The sequence below is a fragment of the Empidonax traillii genome, unplaced genomic scaffold, assembly GCF_003031625.1.
Source record: "Empidonax traillii isolate 1590-97213 ecotype Southwest subspecies unplaced genomic scaffold, ASM303162v1 scaffold808:size486820, whole genome shotgun sequence".
Classification (NCBI taxonomy): Eukaryota; Metazoa; Chordata; class Aves; order Passeriformes; family Tyrannidae; genus Empidonax; species Empidonax traillii.
The window spans coordinates 395,190-417,280 of NW_020956001.1; the positions used below are offsets into that span (position 1 = coordinate 395,190).

A 22,091-nucleotide genomic window follows, 5' to 3' on the forward strand; every position below is an offset into this window, starting at 1 on the left:
CGTGCCCTGGTTCCGGTTCCGGGAGCGGGGGCCGTGGGTGGGGGCGATGCGGCCGCGCCGGGACCGGGCGGGACGGGGAGGGGGAGGGGGACGGGGACGAGTCGCCGCCGCCGCCACGGAGGGTGAGGAAGAGGCGGCCTTGGAGCAGCCGCTCGGGAGGCTGGAGGCGGTGGAGGGCGATGGCGACAGTGACGACGGCGGGAGCGTGTCGGGGGCCGAGGAGGCGGAGGCGGCGGGGCCCGGCGGGAGAGGTGAGGGGGGGCCCGGCGGGAGAGGTGAGGGGGGGGCCCGGCGGCAGCGCCCCCGGTACGGGCGGCGCCCTCAGCGCTTATCGGGGGGTCGCGGCCGCCCGCTCAGTGGGAAACGATTCGGCAAATGGCTCGGTCACCTTTCGTATTCCAAGTCCTGCATCCCTCCCTCACCTGCTCCGATCGGCGGATGAGCTCGGGATCGCAGCAGGGTGTGCGCTGGAGATGCGTGAGAGGTCCCTGGAACAAAAACCACGTAGGGGTCTCTTCCCCGTCGTCGCCTTCCCCATGTGTGGAATCACAGAACTGTAGAGTGGCTTGCGTTGGAAGAGACCTTAAAGATCCAGTTCCAGCTCCCATGCCGTGGGCAGGGACACCTTCTACTGTGGAAAATCTCGCACATCGCAAGGGCAATTGCTCTGTGCAAATTCAGACGCGGAGGAGCTCCGGAGGGCCTCACCAGGACATGTGGAGTGGGAAAACCGGGCGGTGCGTGGCTGAGGTTCAGGGTGTGCAGGTGGTGGTTCTCATCCACAGTGGTGAGCACAGTGTGGTTTCCTCATCTCAAAATGATCCAGGTGAGAATGAAAAGTACAGCAAAGGCCTTTGAACAAAACCGAGGGAATGGACACCGTTGTCAAACACGCTGCATGACACAGGTGTGAGGAGTCACTGGCAAGGTGCCCCACCATCTGTTGTAGGTGTTTTGTTTTGTTCTGGTGAGGAAATAGTGACCTTTAGCAAGGCTCAGAGAGAAGACCATGGACAGGCACCCTTTGCTTTCCACAGCTGGATGTGAGCGGGAACAGCAGTTTTACTTTTGCCGTCTGTCAGGGCCCTCTGTAATCTTGCTTTTGGAGCAGAAGGAGTTATACTTGAGTCCAGCACTAATTTTGTCTCAGCAGGGAACAACTGGGCAGATATCAGCCATTTTTTCGGCCATCTGTTCTTGCATCCTGGACACTGGTGTGCTCAGCAGGTCGTACAGCCCTCTACAGGTTCAGCTGAGAAAGGCATAAGGTGTCCATGTGTCACAGGAGTCTGTGGGAGGATAGGAAACACGAGGAGGCTGTGCTCCTGAGCAGGAAATGTCCCTGTTATCAGTAGGTAACAGTAGCTTATCAAGAGGTGCAAAACAGAGGAAATAATCCACAAAATACTGGATGAAGGGAAAAAATGGCAGGAGGAAAAAATGAAAATGGACTACAGAGACAGAACAGAAAAGGTAAGTTATATTCTAGGGGAGAAAATAAATGAAAAATAGGGAAATTAGGGTCTCAGGAAAGAATGCAAGAAACAAGGGAAATAAGCTAATCCCGTCTTTTTAACTGGGGCCTTTTCACACACACAGTTGCCAAATCTGCTGCCCAGCAGTGAACATCTTCTAGGACCATTCACTTCTACCCAAAACCATGCTTTTTATGTCCTGTGATGTTTTTATGAATGTGAGTGGCTTATTTAATTTCCTACGAATGGAGTGTATTTCATGGACTGTGTGGAAATCATCCCCATTAGGTTTTGGGTAGTCAAGTCTGGTCACCTGTACCAATATTGAAATATTTTATCAGTGGAAGCTCTGTATGCCTTTGCTTTCTCTGACTTATACCAAATATCTTTTCTAATCCTTTGCATCTCTTTACATGGTGTCTATCTTGTTTTTAGTAGCATCATGTAAACCTTTGCTATTTAAACAGTATTGTTTTGGAATTGCAGCCAAATGGAGTGTTGTAGTGCAAGTGATGGCATCTTGTCTGTCTTCATCCACTGTTAAGAGTATCTTCCACATCATTCTTCTTTTCCTTTAGAGCTTTCTTTGCCCTTTTCATTGTCCTTGTTCAGAATCTTTCATTTGTGTGCCCGGTGATGCTTTGAGTATCAAATATTGCCATATGTAGAGATTAATTGCTTTGTCCTCCAGTAACTTGTATAATTAGCACAGATTTTTCCAAAATTTGTCCAGTATAGTGGCAGATCCTCTTGTCCATGAATTTGTTGGTTTTGTTATGTTCCTGTGAACCCCAATAGCAAGATTAATGTAAATTGCTGAGCTGCGTGGTACTCTGCTCATGCCTGAGTGCAGGCAAAGCTCACTGGTCTGAAGAGGATTGTACATTCTAGGCAGACATTAAGTGATTGTACACAAGTGACAAGGGAAAAGGTGGAGATCAGAAAGAGTGATGGTGCAGTCATCGCTAAGAAGGCAGGGGCAAGGGTGTCCAAGCAAGAGAGGATGTCAGATTGCAGTAAGGTAAGGGGGAAGGGTGTTTTGGGGAAGTAGTGTGATGAAATCATGCTGTCTTCACATTTCTTTTGTCCTTTGTGTAGCAGACTGGAGGTACGGCGTTCCTTTAGCCTACTTCAGAGGTCTAATGAGCATCGACAGAGCCAGAGTTCATGAGCATTCAGAACAAGCAAAAAGAAAACATTTCCTGAGGCAACACATGGCTGTGCCCATTATGTTTCCTGGATGATGAGAGTAGTTTCTGAAACAGAAGGTCTTAGTTATTGCCAGGATGAGAGTGACTGGGATAATAAGTCCATGGTCTGAGCCAATGTGACTGATCAAATGTCACTTCCTGAATTTGGCAAGGCACACAGAAACCTTGCTCATGGGCAGCGTTTTGGGTTTGCGTGGCAAGGATTTGGTAGAGTGGGCTACAAGGGTGGCTTCTGTGAGAGAATGCTACAAGCTTCTCACATGTCCCATTAGCTCAGCTGTGGCCAGGGGCTTTTATCAGCAACAGCGGTAGCACCTCTGTGGTAACATCTAAGGAGGGGAAAAGCCCTGCTGCAGATCAGCAGCTGGTAGAAAGGAGTGAGAATATGTGAGAGAAACAGCCCTGCAGAGACCAAAATCAGTGAAGAAGGAGAGGGAGGAGGTGCTTCAGGTGGGTGGGCAGAGATAGCCCTGCAGCCTGTGGTGCAGCCCATGGTGCTGTGCCCCTGCAGCCCATGGAGGACCCCACACTGAAGCGGGTGGAGGTGCCCCCATGAAAAGCTGGAGCAGGTTTGCTGGCAGGACTTGTGACCCTGTGGTGGACCCACGCTGGAGCAGCCTGTTCCTGAGGGAGTGCACCCTGTGGAAAGGGACCCACGTTGGAGCAGTTCGTGAAGAACTGCGTCCCAATCTGTTTGTTTTGCCCGTGTGATGGCAGTTGGTGAGTGATCTCTCCTGGCCTTTATGTCAACCCGTGAGCCTTTTGTTGTATTTTGTCTTCCCTGTCTAGCAGAGGAAAGGAGTGATAGAACAGCTTGGTGGGCACCTGGCACCCAGCCAAGGCCAATGTACCACAGGCAGGTTGTGATTGTTCCTGCTGGGCCACAGTTGGGTTGTTCTGTGACAAACACATTAGTATCACAAAGGCTTAGAAAGGCCATGTGCCTGTCACTGCTCAGAGGTGTTGAGCAGGCAAACACCACCCAAGTCAGTTTGCCAAGGCTTTCCCTTTTGGAAAGGAGCAAGTATAAACCCCGTCTTGCCCCTGTGAGAGAACAGAATGAGCATATCCTGGTGCTGACTTAAAAAATGTTTCAGTTGTTAGTTCTGAACACCCAGACGAGTAAATCCAGAAAGCATCATTGATAATATTTTTACATTCTGTTATAAGGAGTGTTAAAGGTTACTAACACTGAGGGATATTAAAGAAACATAGCAACAGACAATTCCAGTAGAATATTGTGCATTCATTAGCGCCTTGGGTAGAATTGATTTTGTTGTTTCCTGTGTTGTCAGCAGTCAGAGGAGAGAAGGAACATTTTATGAAACATGATATCAATAATGCTCTGGGGAGCTCCGAGCAAGGCTAGAATATGAAACTGCCTTTTGGTGTTGTGGGGTTTTTTATTCCCCAGTGAATCAGGCTGTAAACTGTTCCTGTTGGCAGTGAGTGGTGAAGGTTGAATGTCTAGATTTCAGTAGTTCACAGGCCCCTGGTGTGTTGAGGAGAGTCTGCTGTGGGAACTGCTCCACTGCTGACTGAGCAGAGCAATGGCAGATGTGCAGTGGGGAGTTTGTCTCCAAATTTTAACAGACTGAATAACCTACGTGGCTTTCACCTCTTGGCTGGTTTCGTGGTGTGAGAGGTGTGATGATGCCCATTGAAAGGAATGGAACAACAGTGTTCAAGTGGGAGAGTCGGGACTTAGAGATGGCCCCTCAGAATATGCAATGCAGCCAAAGTATAACCCAGTGCAGAGCTCATACTGCTCTTTGTACTAGGTAAAACCTTTGTACTGGTCTTTTCTGTACTATTGAGTGGAGAGAGAAGCAAAGACGCATTGGGGTGAGGGGGAGACTATTCCAGTGGTAAAGACTGAAGTAATTAATGAGAGAGGAATCAAAGCCTGAGAAATGCAGAGGCTTCTTTTTGCCACGCAGTTGTGTAGGGATGACACCAACTGTGCTTGTGTCACTACCTCAGGCTCTGAGACATCCCTGTTGGTGCAATTTGGAAGTGAGAAGTGCCTTGAGAAGCTGTTCAGTTTAGGTGTGTCCTGTGCTCTCTTCCAGATCAGTCTGACATGTCTTTTGAGGAACTGCTGCAGATGCAGAGTGATGCAAGAACAAGAGTGTGCAAACAGATGACCAGTGGAAAGAAAACTTCAAAACCTACCAAAGCTATGCTGAAGCAGCAACAAGGCAAAAAGGGGTAAAGAGGCATTTTTGTGATCAGAAAAATGTGCGTGTATGCCCTCTGCCTCCAGAAACTGCAGTGGGAACTCCTCACAGTGTGGTGTTGCCTTGGAGCTGGCATAGATCTCCTTTAATGTACTAGACAATAATGCCTGTTACTATAGTGTTTCATTTGGGAACGGTCTGGTGCTGTTTTCAGAGCTCTTAATATCCTGTCCTGTTCAAATCCCCAGCAGCCACCTGTTATCTGACAGTTGAATTGGCACTCAATGCCTTTGTGCCCTCTGTGTTAAAGCGCTTGTAACCCTCAGCATGGTGTGCCTTTCAAGCTGTATGATAATGTCCACTGTGACCTGAAATAGTTACCCTGCTGGTTTCTAAACCCCTTCCAGTTTATCAGCACCTTCTGCCTTGCTCCCGCTGGCTGGAGTTACAGTCACAGCCAATTGTTCTGGAATTTCATTCATCCTGCTGTTGTCTCATCTGTGACTTGTCTGTGTTCGTTTTCCTTTTTTCCCCTCTCTACAGAGGGAGAACATCACAAACTTTTTCCTGTACTTGGCACAACAAAAACTATCAGATCTTTTTACAGTTCTCCACAGACTCCCACTAGTAACAGCAATACTCTTACTCTTTATTTGCAGTATTTAGCTAGTTTTCAGTCCTCAGAGTTGCATTCAAGTGATTTGATCTGTTACACTGACGCTCCCTAATTTGTTTCTGAATCTCTGCTTAATACATGTTTCTCCTGCCATAAACAGTTGATTAGAATAATGTTTCTGCTTTTCCTTTTACCCAAGGCTCTGGGGGATTTTATAGATGTGGAGCATCTTCACACAGCGTCTCTGATTTCTGCCACACAGTTTGCATAATTCTGCTTTTATTTAATTCCCCTAATCCTTTAAGCGATGTATTGCTGTTAAATCCCACCTGTTGTTTCTCTTGTGTTTTTGTTATGGGAGTGAGCTTCTTAAAGAAAGGACTTTAAGGAAATCCCCTGGCACTGAGCTGGCTTCAGCAGTGTTGTATCAGGCTGACTCGGGAGCCTTGTACAGGGGTGTAGCCACATCAGCGGACATGAAAATGCACTGAACGCTGCCCTAAATGGGATTTGAAAACTTACACCTGGGTGGTTATGTTCCTGCCCCAGTGTTGGATGACTGTGGGTGTGATGCCCACGCTGTGGGTGCTCTCAGCAGGTTTTTCATGTTTCTGATACCTTACCTGACAAATCACGGAACGCAACATCAAGCTCTAAGGCCTGTGTCGCAAGGAAAACTTTTTCCCTTCATTGATTGTCATGATCCTGATTCGTTGTGAAGTCTGTTCTGGGATACGTGCCACACACTGTGCAGCCCTTTATCCTGCAGCTGACACCTTTTCCTTACTGGTATTAAGGTGTGCTTTCTTGCTGAGCCTGACCTGTCTTTGCAACTTCCAGGTCAGTGCAGAAATTCCCTACTTTGGCATCCATGAGTGCTGAAGGAGCTGGCAGATGTTAGTGCTCAGCCACTCTCCATCATCTTTGAAAGGGCATGGAGAGCAGGAGGGGTGCCAGAGGTCTGAAGGAAAGCCAGTGTCACTCTGGTCTTCAAAAATGGCAAGAAGGGAGGACTCGGGAAACTACAGACCAGTAAGCCTCACCTCCATCTTTGGAAAGCTGATGGAGAGCCTTATTCTGGAGGTCATCTCTAAGCACGTGGAAGGTTTTTGGGAGTAGTCTGTATGGATTCACAAAGGGGAAATCTTGCTCGACCAATCTGATAGCCTTCTGTGATGGCATGACTGGCTGGGTGGTTGAGGGGAGAGCAGTGGCTGTTGTCTACCTTGACTTCAGCAAGACTTTTGACGCTGTCTTCCCTAACATCCTCATAGGCAAGCTCAGGAAGTGTGGATTAGATGAATGGATGGTGAGGTGGATTGAGAACCAGCTGAATGGCAGAGCTCAGAGAGTCGTGATCAGAGATGCAATAGACTAGTAGGAGTCCTGTCACTAGTGGTGTCCCTGGAGGTCAGTGCTGGGTCCAGCATTGTTCAACTTATTCGTCAGTGACCTGGATGAAGGGGCAGAGTGTCCCTCAGCAAGCTGGTACACCAGAGGGCTGTGCTGCCATTGTGCGAGAACTGGACAGGCTGGGGAGTTGGACAGAGAAGAACAGCCTGAAGTTCAACAAAGACAAGTGCAGGGTCCTGCACCTGGGGAGGAACATGTCCAAGCACCAGTAGATGCTGGAGGCCATCCTGCTGGAATGCTGCTCTGTGGAGAAGGACCTGGGGGTCCTGGTGGACAAGCTGTCCATGAGCCAGCAGTGCCCTTGTGGCCAAGAAGGCCAATGGGATCCTGGAGTGCATTAGGACTTGCATTAGTGCATTAGGACTTTGACCTTGCCAGCAGGTCAAAGGAGGTGATCCTGCCCCTATTCTCAGCCCTGGCCAGGCCACATCAGGAGTGCTGTGTCCAGTTCTGGTCTCCTCAGGACAGGGGAGACAACAGAGCTACTGGAGTGGGTCCAGCAGAGGGCAAAAAAATGACTGGAGCGCCTTTCTTTTGAGGACAGATGGAGGGAGCTGGGCATGTTCATTCTAGAGAAGAGATGACGGGGAACCTTATCAATGCTTACAAATGTGTTAAAGGGGATGGGGCTAGGCTCTCTTCAGTGGTACCCAGTGACAGGACAAGGGGCAACAGGTACAAAGTTAAACAGAGGGAGTTCTGTGTGACTGTGAGGGAAAACTTCTTTACTGTGAGAGTGACTGAGCACTGGAACAGGCTACCCAGTGAGGTTGTGGAGTCTCCTTCTCTGGAGGTATTCAAAATCCACCTGGATGCAATCCTGTGCAATCTTGTCTAGGTTAACCTGCTTTGCAGAGTGGAGACCACCAGAGGTGTCTTCCACCCCCAGCCATTCTGTGACTATGAGAGAAGTAATCGAGTACAGCATATTTACTGATGCAGGTGGTGGGTTTTCACTTGATACAAGTTCTGTGTAGGGTTGTTTTAACCACACGTTTATACATTTGGTTGCCTTAGCCTTCTGTGTCTCTTGATTGAGTCACCTCTTTGCTCTCTGTAGGTGTGGGGAGGATTGAGTTGGGGGACTCTGTGGTGCAGTAATGTTCTTCTGAGGGTTTGACTAACCTCTTGACATGTTAGCCTGGGCCTCATTATGACATCTGCTCCTCTTAAATACATTTCTCTCCTTTTCAGGCCATTAGAGATGTCTGCCAAGAAGCCTGTGCCTTTTCTGCGGCAAGTCGTCTCTGTTAGGAAGAAGGTGGGTGCTCCCCCTCCCCAGTTCAGGAACTGACTTCCCGTAGCAATGCTGACAGGGCACACACATGGTAATTGGGCTGCTGCAGATGGCACAGGCATCTCCATTCTGGAGAACAGGGCTGGACTACTGGTGAGTGCAGACAGTGATAATGTTTCCCTGGGGAGAAGAAGGGATGGGTGCAGGAGCAGCTACAGGTTGACTTCAGTGCCCAGGTGTTTCTAGAAGATATAGTGACTTCCACCAGTGACAGTTTTATTGCATGCCATGGTCATTGCTCAGAACTAATCTCAGGAGTTCAAATGTCCATCTACATTCTAATCTGAATGTAACTTTGACTTGTTATTGCTGGATCATCTGGATATGTTAATTTCTGCAGTTAGAGATCTCTTTTTGTCTCTCCCTTTTTGTATGACCTGAGCTAGTTAATCTGTGAAAATCTAGATAGGTTCGAGTTCCGAAATCCATCACCTTGACAACACATATTCAGCCCACTCTTGGTCTGGGAGTTGCAAGTGTTTGGAGGTAGCGCTCCTGCTCCTTGAATTGGATACTCCTGGGTGTAGACTTGCACATGGAAATATCTGTTGCTTGGTAGACTGGATGCAGGCATGACTTCGTGAGGGCCTGCCACCTTAATCATCCCACTTGGTCTTTGCCAACTGCAGATGTTTCAGTGGTTGGTGTGTAATATTGCTGGTGGAAAAAAATAGCAAGGTCTGATCCGTGAAAGGAGAGCAAGCAGGCTATTAACAGGGTAATCCTGGCTACAGCTCTTGTCTTTACCTTCCTTGCCCTCAGGTCCACAGAGACCCTCGATTTGATGACTTGTCTGGAGAGTATAAGCCTGAAATATTTATGAAGACGTACAGCTTCCTGGACAGCATCAAGAAGCAGGAGAAGGAGGTGATGCTCTGTGCCTGTCCTTGCCTGGAAGAACCTTGCTTGGCAGAGGCTACTTCTTCAAAGGCTTTTCACAGTGGCAATGACAGACAGGCAGTCATGCAGCTTTCTGCTCTCTTCTTCTAGATGGTTCAGAAGCAGCTGAAGAAATGCCGGAACACAGAGCAAAAGGAGAAACTTCAGCAGCTTCTGAACCGTATGGTGAGTTCAGCACAGCATCTCTCTGTGAGGCACTGGAAGAGAGGACGTGTGACCTGAGGTCTGCCTCAATGCTGACACAGGCCATCTTTTTTGTACAGACACAGCAAGAACAGGCACAGAAAAAACAGCAGCAGCTGAGGGAGAGAGAGCTGTCTTTGAAGAGACAACAGAGGGAATTGGCCAAGCAGGGAAAGAAACCCTTTTTCCTAAAGAAATGTAAGTATTCAGTGTGAGCATGCTGCAGGAAGACCTAGAGGAAGTACTGCTGACAGGAATTCAAGCACTGGAAGTGAGATTTCCATACTATTCCACAGAGCCATGGAGGGATTGTTCTAGTACTGGTACTCAAGGGGCAAGCTAAGCCTGGGAGCCAGGGAGGGAGAGGTGAGGACGGGCTGGTCTGTAGAGGTGTTTTGGGCTTCTGTTTAAAATTTTGCTCCTCTACAGCTGAGAAGCGGAAATTGGAGCTGGCTGAGAAGTATGCAGAGCTGAAGAGGAGCGGAAAGCTGGAGAGCTTCCTGAGCAAGAAGAGGAAGAGAAATGCCATCAAAGACAAGCGCCGTTTACCCTCACAGAAGAGCTTGTGACGTTGGACAGACGTGCTGTTGTCTGGCACTGGGACTCTTTCTGCCTTGGCCAGGCCTGGAAGATGGCCATCCTTCCCAGTATCTGCCTTCCACTGCACAGTGATGCTGTAAGGCAGCAGAGCAGAGGCTGAACTGAAGGAAATAGTGAGTTTTTTGTAGCTGAAATATCCTCTTAGCTTGTGGTTTAGACCATGGGTGGTGACAAATGCGTGATGCAGATGCTTATGGTGTTGACAGCTGTTTTTGTCCTTGCACCTGCTCATTTCTAACTCTAGCAAGGACTCACTAACTCTCACAAGGGCTGAGTAAAGGGAAGAGGATCACACTGCTCTGCATGGGCTGTACCTAGTGATGCAGAGACCCAGGTGAGGCTGGCCTTCCTCTCACGGGGCATGCTGCTGACTGCTCAGCTACTGCTACTCATTATCTCCTCTTCAGAGCAGCTTGGCTTCTCAAGGTTGTCTCTACAGGGCTGTTAGTACTTCTGGGAAACTGATCCTGTATGAAATAAAATACTGGTTTTCCTTTATTCCCAGAATTGGTGCTGTTACAGTCAAAAGTGTTAGAACTTAGGGGAACCAGCTCTCATGTTTCTCCTTGCTCGGGTTGCCCCTGTCTGCTGTGGTTGTGCTGATAAGGAGGTGACTTGGATGATCCCTGTCTGACAGGTCGGAGTGGGTGCTGTGAGAGTGCCTTGGCTCTGGAGGACAGGGCATTGCCTGGGCACTGCTGTGCTGTGTGTGGGTGGGCCACAGTTGTGTGGGGCCAGGGGACAGGCCTTGATATAAGCAAAACATGGAACAGTGAGCAGCTCAGTGGGCCTGATGCTGTTGCTAAAGCACCTGCTTCCACTGCAGTTCCTGTGGGTGATGCTGTGGTGACAGGTCTTAAGGGGACTGGGGGAAGGCAGTAGAAATGGGATGTGCCAGCTTGGCTTGAGACCTGCTGCCACAGCCTTGCTGAGGGGCCATGTGGCATTCCTCAAGCATTTCTGAGTACGTGTCCCCATGCCCTGGTGCTCATAGTTCCTGTACAGGAAGACCCCCAAAGTGGTCCTGCTTTGTCCTCCTGCCCCTCTGGAGCCAAAGGGCATCTTCCTGCTGAGGCCTGTGTGTCTTACTGTGTTATGGTTACAAAGCAAAGGGGTGGAGCTTTAGTGTTGAATATTCAATACACCCGCATCACAGCGAGCGGGCGTGGTTTCCACGATAAACACGCCGAGCCAGTGGAAATTCAGGTGGTCCTAGGTTGTGAGGTGCTCGTGGCGTGCTCCGCAGGAGCAAGGATGCAGGACTGGGATCCCGGAGACCGTATGGCTTCTCGGTGCCACCGGGAATGCCGTCTGCTGCTCCTCCAAAGGGAGGGAGTGGCCCCGTCCCGACGGAGTCTCTCCGCAGCTATTTTTGCAGGCACCGAGAGACCCTGCACCGTGCCGCCGCCTGCTACATCCCGGCTCTGGAGAGAGGATGTAAGATCGGGGGTCCCAAGACTGTGTGGTTGCTCAATACAAAGAGAAAGCCGCCGCGGCTACTGGAAGCGGAGTTTCCGCACCTTCAGAAGGAGCGGGCGGCCCTGGACCGCACGCCGCTCCCGGGGTTTGCGCAATCCCTTAGCGGATCGCAGCTTCCCGCTTTTGAAATCCGCCGACGCGTTTTTGCCACCGCCGCTTTTTCCAGGCGCACAGCCGGCAACTAAGAGGCCCCTGCGCCCACGCCGCCGCTGCACCGGGACCCACGCCAGCACCTCGGCAGCATAACTCCTTCCAGGTTTCTGTTTTGTCCGTGTTTCCCCCGTGGTTTTTGCCTGGTTGGGGAGGGCGTCGGACCGTGGGGATTCGTTCGCCACAGTGTTTTCTTTGTTCCCCTGGGCCACGTGGGGCCGGCGCAGGGGGAAAGGGAACCATTTCTTTTGGTTTTGCCCTCGGGGTGGGGGGCACGTAACAATTTTTTACCTCTGTTGGTTTTGTGGGTAAACCATTCTTTTTCCTCTATATTGTTATTTGTTTTACCTCAGTAAAATTGTGACTAACGTTTTTTAACCTCTCGCAGTTTTGGGGTTTTTTTTGTTTTCCCCCTCCACCATTGTAAGGGGTGGCTTGAGCAGTCTTAACTTCTTTTCTCCCCGCTGAGTTTTTAAAACCAGACAGCCTGCAAGGAGAGCATCCTCGCTGGGATGTCACCCGCCTCTGCTCTGCACGTTAATAGTGAGGAGTGAGCCTGCTGGCCTCTGTACGTGCAGCTCCTGGGCCCAGCACCCCGCAGCAGGGGAAGTCCTGGGGCATTGCCCAACTCAGCCAGTGGTGAGGTGTCGCTGGGTATTTGAGCGGGCAGCAGCATGGCAACACCAGCTCCAAGAGGAGATGCTTCCACCATCTCCACGGAGCCTCCTACTGCCAGGGAGCTGCTCTTTCCTGTAGCCTCCCAGCCTCAAGTAGCTGGGTTATTTTCCTTGTTTCTAAAGTGATTCAGGCAATGTGTCCCTGCCAGACCTGCACTGATGTCCCTCCAGGTGGAGTGTGGGGACTTGCTATGGGTGTCCCCGAGCACGACTGGTAGCAGTTGATGTAACTGCAGCTGGTTGCACATGCAGTGGTGACTGACAAAGCTGCCACACCTACCCCCCCAGTGACACCCTCAGAGCCCACCTGACTCTCACAAGGACCTGCCTCTCCTCTCCTAAGTGCGGGCAAGGAGGAATGGCTTCAGACCCAGGTATCTGGGATGCTCTCCCCAGGCCTAGGTGGTCACTGAGGGAGCCTCTCCACATGCTCTGCAGCTGGACTTACAGGCATACAAGGGACATGCACCCACAGGAGCAGCGGGGGGATCTGCCTGCTGGCAGGGACACACACATGAGAAGGCTGCAGGGCTCAGGTCTTTTATTGCAAAGAGGGTGATACAAAAAAGGACAGTCACCCCTCTCTGGGTCCCCCAGGCCTGCAGCTGGCTGAGAGGGGTGACAGCAGGGGAAGGCCTAGGCCTTGCTCCCCGTGCATAGGGACCTTGGCTTACACAGCGAGGAGCAGGTTGCTGCCAAGGACCACACCAGAGCCAGGGCCAACCACAACAGCAAAGCAGGTGACCTGCTGTGTCCCTGTGTGGTGCCCTGCCTGGCCAGAGGGCAGTGCTGTATGGGGAGCACTGGTGGGGGAGCCTGGCACAAGATAGGGCTGCCTGGCCCCAGCCAGACACAACACCTGGCAGGCAACCCTGGCCTCCTCCTCTGCTCTGCTGCCTGTTTCACTTGGTGTGGTGCTGAGGTCTCAAACTGCTCTGCAGCCTTACGGAGGCCATTACAGGGGGCCCTCGCCATGCGACCCTCGGGGCCCCGAGCAGCTTCGCTCTGGGAGGGAGGGAGCAGGGCCGTTGCCCTCTGTCCAGGCGGGGAGCTCAGCAGCCTGCCTCTGGTTTGTAGGTACGGCCAGGCATGGTGGTGCCCAGGCTGTAGCTCCTGCCGGCTTGTCACGTGTTGTCCCGGGCCAGCTCCTCGGGGCAGGCAGGCTGGTCCCGGGACTTGCGCAGCCCTGTGGGCACTTGGGCTGGCTCACTGTGCTGTAGGTCTGGCCCCGGGGGTGTGTGGTGCTGGTGCCGCTGGTACTGCACAAACATACAGACCTTCATCCCAATGGCCAGCATGTTTTTGCCCATGAAGATGCTGGAGACCCGGGCGTCCCTGAAGAAGATCATATTGCTGCCTCGGATGAAGATGGTGGTGATGTTTACAGTGAGCATGCTCAGCATGGGGTACAGCATCATCCGGTGCGGCACGATGCCAATGCCCTGCATGCTGATCTCACACAGGGACACGCACGGGAGGACCAGCAGCAAGATGTAGCAGTAGAAGAACATGATGCCCTCGGCCCAGAGTGGCAGCCCCTTCTTCTGAGGCTCCCACAGGTTGGCCTGGATGTCCAGCACATCCAGCATGTCCACAATGACCCAGAAGAGGCGGTTGCGGAGATCTTCCTTCTTCTTGAATGTTCTGACATACTCCATGTGCTCTGTGGCCACCAACAACACGTAGAGGGCTGGGATGCAGATGGAGAGCAGCAAGGTCAATGCTTTGCGGGCTATGAGATCCAAGCTTTTCCGGTCAGCTTTATAATTCTGGTACACAAAGTAGACTTTGATCTCCAGAACGAAGACATACAGGAACCAGAGGATCATGGCATAGCCCCGCTTAGCTGTCTTTACCTCTGCTCCGACCCAGATGGCCACATAGCGGAGGACCAGCAGGAAGCACAAGTCACCCACTGCCACCATGACACAGATGCCCAACTTCCTGGAGCCCTGGCTCTGCTCCACCAGGTAGGCATCCATGAGGACGAGGCTGGTCATGATGAGCACAGTGGAGAGGCACACGTGGGGCTTGCTGACAGGCGGTGGGGGAACCATCCTGCACAGAGGAACAGGCAGGATTGTCAGGGAGTTGCTGAGATTTCCTATCCTCACCCTTGGGCGCCCTTCTGCTGCCCTCTCCCCAACAGCTGTGGATGGCTGAAAGAAGGGAGGGGGGTATGTTCATAGATTTCAACCATCCTATGTGCCTGGTTTGTTCCAAACCTGCAGACTTCTAGCCAAAGTGCTCCTGAGACTCCTGACCGGGCCATCCTGGTGGCACATGATGTCTGAAGCCCAGTTCCTAGGCTGCACATACTGGGACAGGCTGGACACTTGGGACACTTCAAGCATTTGGGATGCCACTGCATCTTCTGGTAGCTCATCACACTGGCTGACAGTCTCTGCCACCCTGAAGGATATGTGCCTTATTTTCCATGGGACTTTCCATCTGGGGACACTGGTTATATTTCCCCCCCCAAGGCACATAAGATCACAACTATGCATTTAACCCAAGCAGGCCCTTAACTGCTATGATCCAGGACTGTTCTTTTTAGTCTCGTTATTCTCAGCTGTCCTGTGGGGTGGGAGGGAAGGAATCAGCCCAATATTCAGTTTCCTTCAGGTTCATGGTCCCCAAGAGCTGTTTGCCCATTCCCACCCTGCCCCAACACCATAAATTGAAAGCAAGAAAAAGCAACACCAGCCCACAGCTCCAAGACACAAGGAGCTCTGCAACAGGCCCTCAATTTTGTCGGGATGCTCAGCTTTCCTGGGCTGGGGCAGAGCAAAGCACCATCCCCAAAAGGACCCTGCCTGCCTTGGACTGTCACCAGGACTGTCAGACTCCCTCCCCCTGACCAAGCACAGCTGCAGGCAGCTGCTGTCAGAGGCAGAGAGGGAGGACAGAGTCGGGGCCTCGCCAGGCACAACTCAGCAGCTGCTCTGGAGGGGAGCCAGCCCCCCGGATGAAATGGAGGATGAAGCTGGGCTGATGACTGTGTGGCACAGTGCTGCACGATGGCTGCCCACGCAGAGCCCGCCTCAGCCACACCTGGGCCATGCAAGGGCACTGGGACACCATCCTGGTCATCCAGTGGGCAGTGTGCGGGTGGCACTTGACCATGGAGCAAGCGCTTGAGAGCAGGATGGAGACTGCACAGCTAATGGTCACCTCTGCACACGGATGCTCCTGGTACTGAAACTGGCCCTGGGCACAAGCTACCTCAACTCCTGCTTTCTGGCTGAGGGAGCAGGTGTCCGGCACAGTCGGGCATCCCTGGGCCCAGCAGCATCCTCGCATGTTGTGGGAGGCAGCCAAGCCTGAACCTGCCAGTCACGGGTGCCTCTCAGGGAGATCAGAGGCCGGTGGGCTAGGGGCGAGCTCACGGATGTGGCACATCTGGAGCGCGCAACACGGCTGGGGCTCACCCACCTATCACTCCACGGCCTTGCCGAGCCTCCGGAGACATTGGGGGTACCCCAAACCCCGGCTCTGCACGGCCTCGCTGCACGGACGCCCACCCCGGGGCCCGAGTGGGGCCGTCCCGCCGGGCCGTGTCCCCTCGGGGTGCCCGAGCGCCCCCGGCCCCGCCTGTCCAGAGCCCCCTGCCCACGCCGGCCGGGCCTCGTCGGGGGCGGGCGCTGCCCACCGGCCGCGGAGGCCCGGCCCGCAGGCCCCCCGGGGTCCCGCTTACCTCGGGCGGCTCCCCGGGGCGCAGGGCGGCGGCGGAGGCGGCCCCGGGCCCGGCGCGGCATCGCCCGGCGCGGCCCGGCGGCGGTGGCTCTGCGGCGACGGCGCTTGGCCCCTCCCGGTGGGCGGCGGGCGGGGACTGCGGCGGCCCCCGCCTCACCGGCCGGCCCGGCGCCGCCCGCCGCCCCTCCTGCTCCGGGGACCCTCTGCCCGCCGCCCCCGGGGCCCCTCAGCGGGGCTCCCTCCTGATCCCCTGCCGACCCCACCAGCTCCCGCCCTGGGGCCATGTCCTGCACCCTCGCCCTTCTCCGGCCAACCTCCCGCCCCACGGCCTCCTCCTGCCCCTCGCCCTGCCCCGGCCTGACACAGATCCCTCACGGCCGCGGCCCAGCAGGAAAACCTGTGGCGCGCAGGGAACATTGGGCTGACAAGGGCCCTGCCTGCCCTCCAGGAGGGACTGGGGCCGGGACCCCTCCTTGCTGGGGCCTCACTAGTGGAGGAGGCAGGGGAACCCACACACCTCCGTGACCTGGCACCCCGCCTTGCTTGTCTGCAGGGTCCTGGGAGCTCCAGGGCTCTAGTACAGCTGGGCTTGGCACAGCCAGGGGCTTGTGTGCAGATAAACCAAGCCAGGGAGTGCAAAAGGTTTCCCTTACCCTGGTGGACATACTTCTCTGCAAATGCTCTTCTATCAGCCTAAGCAGCTTATTGCATTTAACTTGGAACTTGCTTCTAAGTGATTTAGGCCTTAACTACACAGGGAAGGTTTTGCAGTGTATTTCTGGCTTTAAAGTGCTCATTGTAAATGTGTATTTTTGGAAGATGGGGAGGCTCTTGGATCTCTGGAGATGGGCTAAGAGCAAAACCAGGCATAGACCTGAGACCGAGGACAAGTGCAAGTGACAGAATGCCAGGGGAAATGCAGCTCACCTTGCATCAGTTCCTGACAGGGTAGTCATAGGTTCCTGTTGGAATCCATAGGTATCTGATGCCCTGGGGCATCTCGGGTGGCACCAAGAACATATGAATCCCATCTACAGTCTCCGTGGCAAATGGAGACACTGGACCAGCATCAAGGCTTAGCTCATGTGTCCCATGGTGAGTGTGGACTAGCTGATGCAGGCAGGTAGAGGGCCTGTGTGAAGGGAGCAGAGCTCTGGGTTACAGAGGTGCAATGAGGTAAAGAGTTTGGCTGTGGAATCATTCTCCTAGCACTAGAATAAACAGCGATCCCCAGAAGGGCTGAAAGAGCAGGGAAACAAAGCAGCATAAACAACTTGCCTCCAAAAATGAAATCTTGCAACTCAGCCTCAGTGGAGAGCACTGTGTGAGGCACAAGAAGGCAAGCCGACACCAAAAAAACCTAGTTCTTTCCTAATGGATGCAGAAGCACCAGCTCTCACTTGCTATCAGAGCAATCTCTTGCAGGCTGCAAGGGGTCTCTGTCCATGGAGTGCCCAGGGAGTGGGACACCACAGAGGTACCTATGTGACAGAGGTAGGAGAGAGATGCTGGAGGTAACTACCAAGCAGTGGGGCTAAAGATAAGATGATTCATCTGTGAGCTGGAATCATAAAACCCCTGAGTCTTCACTAGAGACTAGGACGGGAGGTGACAACACTTGTGTGGGAAGCAGTGAAGAACTGCTTTAACGAGGCACATAAAAATAAGGAACCAGAGCAAAAGCAGATACTTGTGCTTCTCTAAAACATGATGCTAGAACCAGGGTGCCAGAGTTCATATGTGGAAGCAGCTGTATCAGAGACAAAACTGAAGGAAACCAAAGAGGGTACACCAGGGTTCCCAGGCACATAGCTGCTCCATGGCTGCTGCTGCCTCCAGACCTGGCTGGAAAAACATTTTCAGCTTAGACCTGTGCTGCCTGTGACACCTGCACCCCACCGTTGTCACTGAAGAGTCCCTCTAGGGCAGTGACAGCAATGTACTCTAAGGCTGATGGGAGAGAGACAGAGAAATCCATCAGAAATCCAACCTTCAGTCTGGTTAACATCCTCAAAGGGGAACTGCAGGAAGCAGAGGAAGTTTGTCAGCAAGGAATAGCAAGCAATGACTGCAGTGGGGAAAGGCTGGCAGCAAGGTGGGGACCACGCTGAGAGCTTCAACTGCTCCAAAAGAGGCTTGTGGCCCCCAGAATCTGGCCACAGGTTTCAAGAAGTGGCTGGAACTGGTGGGCATCTTTTAGGAAAGAAATTTAAAAAACCTCCAAACAAGTAGGGAACAGCTTCTGAGTAAGCTGATCACAGGGTGCTAAGAGGTGTCTTAACATCACAGAAAAAGGCTAATGTGAGCAAGGTGTTGGAAGGTGACATCAGAGTGGAGAAGAAAGAAATTGGGCATGACAAGTAGGAAAAACGAATTAATATAGAGTCAATTCAGGGAACTATTTGTCAAAAATACAGAGTGGAGGGAATAGAGCTAAGCGATGGTGACAATGTCCTTTGGGGTGCAAGCTGGGCCTCTGAAAAAATAGTATCTCTTGGAAAACCTTGATTTCAAACACAGTTACATGCAGTATCACACACCTTGATGGTACAGAGAGTGGGTGCTGCTACTTATGCAGGAAGCAACTCAGAGGGAGAGTGAAAGGACTATCAATAGAAAAACAGCAAGTTAAGGGGCACTTAGTGGGAAGCTGTGGTAGAGCATTCATGCTGGACCACCTGGTTGTACCTAGAGGGGAACACAATAGTTGGTAACACATGCAATCCTGGTAGCCTGGGCTCATAATGATTTTGAAAATTAAGGCTTTTAGCATTGAATCTGGAGCACACAAATCCTGCAGCCACCCCAGCCCTTCACAAGGTCCACTACCCAAGTGGCAGAGCAGGGACCAGCAGCCCAAGCACCGGTGATGTAGCAACTGTCCTGGGGCCCAGAGGCTGGGCTGGATGTGGGGCCAGCCCGGGAATGGCTGTGTAGGCCACCACCATCGGGGACCAGTGCAAACCTACACAGTCTGCTCAGGACAAAGACACACTCCTGGCTCGTTGGCATGGGGAGGGAAGTGTGTGACCAGCAGCATCTCTCTGTCCCCTCCAGGCCCCGAGGCCAGAGTCCTCCCCTAATATCCTCCATACACCCTCCAGCCTCAGCCACCTGTCATAGGTTTACTTGTTCAAAAAAAAACAAACGAGTGGGATTTTTTTTCTTTCCCCTGCATCATTATGAAAGAGAGATGTTGAATGAGAGAGAGGGAAGGTGGTTTTTTTTGGCTGGGGTGATTGACACACACAAAAGAACTGGCTGCAGCCTGCATTCCAGGCTGATGGCCCTCAGAAGACTGGGGGGTGGGAGGTAAGTTTTTTCCCCTCCTCCAGAACGGTAGGCACCCCACCTTTGCCCTGACTCAGGGAGTGTGTGTGTGTGTAGAAAGGTTCTGAGTTAGTTTTGTTTTCGGCCACGTCATCTGGCTGCTTCTGGTCCCTCCTCCACTGCCGTGCTTGTGCCCTTCGATGAGGTGGGGAGGGTGTCCTGGCTGGTCTGTGTGTCCCAAATGTGTGCCATCACATTCAACTGTGTCCCCACCTCCTCTTACACTGAGACCTTTCTGTGTGCCAAGCACCAGCTGTTTGCCTCATTGTGGATATGAGCCTTGAGCACATCAGGGAAGCAAGGAACCCTTGCTCCTTAACGTCCAGGTAACCAGTTTGAAATCTGCCTCCAGAAAAGCCCTTTTACTTTTTTTTCTTTTTTTTTAATGTGTCACTGCTATCCAAATAGACCATGCCCACGAGCACACCCAGCACTTCAACACCGTTTAGAGACATCATAGCAGCCAGTACCTTTGCCCTGGACAGACAAGGTGCCACAGTGTGCCCCTATGTGTTGGTCAAGTCTTAGGAGGACACCTGATCCCTTTGGGCCATCACTTTTCTCAACCACACTGTTCCTGGAAGAGCCACATGTCATCTTTGCCCCCGAACAAGGTTGAGGTGCAGCAAGACACAGCAGCTGCTCTGGAGCAGAGCATTTCTGTTGAGTACAGACATCCCTCTCAAGCTGTCATGGTTTTAGCTATAAGAGCACCTTTTGTGTTAAAAGCCATGTTTTCTCCCTCATTGCCACAACCTGCAGGCATCTGCTGCCAGCAGCCCCAGCCCAGAGCGGTGAAAAGTTGTGCCATTCTCAGGTACCAGGCCCAGCACACGCTCCTTCTGCTGTGCCCTGGGCAATGCAGAGCTGAGAGGGGCTCACCCCGTGGTGCTGGGGGTGCTACGGTGTCTCAGTGTAATGAGACTGAAGTGTTTTGCTAAGGAGGATGAGCTATGAGGAAGACCAAGCTCCTCCCTCCAAGCAATTGTAAATTCGAAATTAAGAGGCTCCAATGGAGGAAGTATGGAGAAAGAAAAGATAAGAGCCCTTACTGTGTATTGGCAGAACAACAAAAGAACACAAAAACATCTAAATAATTCTGCAGCCAAAGTTCCCTTCAAAAAACACCCCAGTTCAGTACTTGCCGCCTTTTGGTGCAATTCTAACCACGATCGGGGGGCGCTGTTGGGTCACTGGAGGAGCAGAGCCTGCAGTTGCTCTGTGCTGGCTGGCTAAGGCTGCTGTTGGGCTCTGGCGGTCGCGGTGTGGCGGCCCCGGGAGAAGCCGAAATGGAGATCTCCCCCCTCATCGAGAAGGGGAAGGGGAAAAAGGGATTAAAAAAAAAAAAAAAAAGGGCTCTTCCTACAGACTAACGTTGTCAGCAGCTGGCTCTGGCCGGGGGTCCCCCAAAGGTTCCTTCACAGAAGGGCCAAGCCTCTCCGATGAAATCTGAACAAATCCAGGCTGGGGGCAGAACAGGGTGCAGGAGAATGTAGGTGGACCGGGGCCAGAAGCAGGCAGATGACCCCGCCGAAAAACAAAACAAACCCCGGAATCCCTCCACGCACATCCCCTCCCTGAATCAGGGCAAAAGTTGAGTGACCTGCCATTTCCCGAGGAGAAAAAAACCCATCACTTCCCCCCCCCCCCTAATCTTCTGAGGGCTATCAACCTGGAATGTGGGCTGTCGGCCAATTCTTTTGTGTGTGTGAATCACCCTAGCCAAACCACCCTCCCCCTTCCAACATCTTTCTTTCACAATGATGCAGGGGAAAGAAAAATTCCCTGCTTGTTTTTTCAGAAAAGTGCATCCCTGAAAACCTGGAGCACTCAATGTTATTAAAGTACCACACAAAAAGCCAGGAATGGTGACTCAGACTGGAAAGAAATGGATGAAATCAAACACCTGGGTAAGGATTGCAATGGGTTTTCTAGGGATGAATCAAGCCCCCAGATCTAGGAAGGTTCTCTGGAGCGGTCAGCTGCTTTTGGGGAAAGGCCATGGTGATACCTATTTAAGCCAGCGGGGATCTAACTAGACGGGTGACAATGCTGAGATAAGACCGTGACCATTGTGTGACTTTCTCCTGCTGCAAAAACAAGGTTTCCACACTCATTGGCAGAATGCTATGAAAATGCAGCTCATCCTTGATCCAGTTGGTCTTCCACAAAGGCCTCTGCTAAGATCTCTTAGCAAATATTCTTAGAGAACCACGGCTGTCAAGGATGAAAGCAAAGGTCCTCTAGTGCATTAATGACTTGCTTAAAGGACAGAAAATGCACCGAAGCAGCAATCGCGCTGTTTTGTAAGTAAGTCGGGAGGTCTGAGCAACTGCTGGGATCTCTGCCATTCATCAAATGCAGAAATAGGCTCGGAAGGTGGGCAGGGAGCAAGAAGTAAGAGTTTGATGATGGTTCAAATTATTCATCTAGTCAAACGGAGACCTGATGTGAATACCAGCATGCTACCAAGAAACGTGAAGCTCAGCAGCAGAGGAAATGTAAAACTGACAAACACAGTAAAAACAAGAGGTCCAAAAGACAGGCTACAAACTAGACATCAGTATTCAAGTGCCCCTGAAATGTTTACCGAGAACATTCTGAAAACATCAGTGCTGTACTCAAGATTCACGGTAGAAACAATGAATGTCTTAGGCTGCTTTGCACGTTTGTGCCGCTGTCACTTCCCAAGTGGCATGAGCCACATTTTACAGTCTGCCAGGAGTAACTGCATCCATGGGAACTCTGTCACTGCTAGGTGAACTGAGCTTGGCCATTTCTTTCAGATAGTTTTCAGTGAAGAGCACTGCAACTCTTGGTTCATCTCTGCCTCCTATCAGGAGCCCTCACCCAGCACCACCCTCCTCTGATGATTTAATTTCTG

At 52.1% G+C, this 22,091-nt stretch overlaps 2 protein-coding genes across 4 annotated transcripts; one reads left to right on the top strand and one right to left on the bottom strand.

Annotated features, from left to right (window-relative positions):
• Window positions 1-46: 46 nt before the first annotated feature.
• On the top strand, window positions 47-10,119 carry RRP36 (ribosomal RNA processing 36). Its single transcript, XM_027901704.1, has 7 exons — window positions 47-251; window positions 4,759-4,897; window positions 8,090-8,156; window positions 8,955-9,059; window positions 9,183-9,257; window positions 9,356-9,473; window positions 9,705-10,119. Exons 1-7 carry the CDS (start codon window positions 47-49, stop codon window positions 9,842-9,844), a joined length of 849 nt encoding a protein of 282 aa, XP_027757505.1. The 3' UTR covers window positions 9,845-10,119.
• Window positions 10,120-12,705: 2,586 nt separating this feature from the next.
• LOC114066763 (transmembrane protein 121-like) lies at window positions 12,706-18,294 on the bottom strand. 3 transcript variants are annotated; one of them, XM_027901727.1, is made up of 2 exons: window positions 16,805-18,294; window positions 12,706-14,239 (listed from the first exon to the last, which is right to left on the bottom strand). In XM_027901727.1, the coding sequence occupies exons 1-2, from the start codon at window positions 16,906-16,908 to the stop codon at window positions 13,306-13,308; spliced, it is 1,038 nt and encodes a 345-aa protein (XP_027757528.1). In that variant the 5' UTR covers window positions 16,909-18,294; the 3' UTR covers window positions 12,706-13,305. The 3 variants fall into 3 exon arrangements, with proteins under 3 accessions (XP_027757528.1, XP_027757529.1, XP_027757530.1); XM_027901728.1 differs by lacking the exon at window positions 16,805-18,294 and adding an exon at window positions 15,879-15,954; XM_027901729.1 differs by lacking the exon at window positions 16,805-18,294 and adding an exon at window positions 15,407-15,453.
• Between the last annotated feature and the right edge of the window lie 3,797 nt (window positions 18,295-22,091).

Excerpts from the sequence above, each read along its gene's own strand:
- RRP36 (XM_027901704.1), top strand. The coding sequence starts at position 47 with ATGCGGCCGCGCCGGGACCGGGCGGGACGGGGAGGGGGAGGGGGACGG. Across the intron at positions 9,258-9,355 it reads AGCAGCTTCTGAACCGTATG|ACACAGCAAGAACAGGCACA; the intron begins GTGAGTTCAGCA and ends TTTTTTGTACAG. Across the intron at positions 9,474-9,704 it reads ACCCTTTTTCCTAAAGAAAT|CTGAGAAGCGGAAATTGGAG; the intron begins GTAAGTATTCAG and ends GCTCCTCTACAG.
- LOC114066763 (XM_027901727.1), bottom strand. The coding sequence starts at position 16,908 with ATGGGATTCATATGTTCTTGGTGCCACCCGAGATGCCCCAGGGCATCA. Across the intron at positions 14,240-16,804 it reads CTGTCAGGAACTGATGCAAG|GATGGTTCCCCCACCGCCTG; the intron begins GTGAGCTGCATT and ends TCCTCTGTGCAG.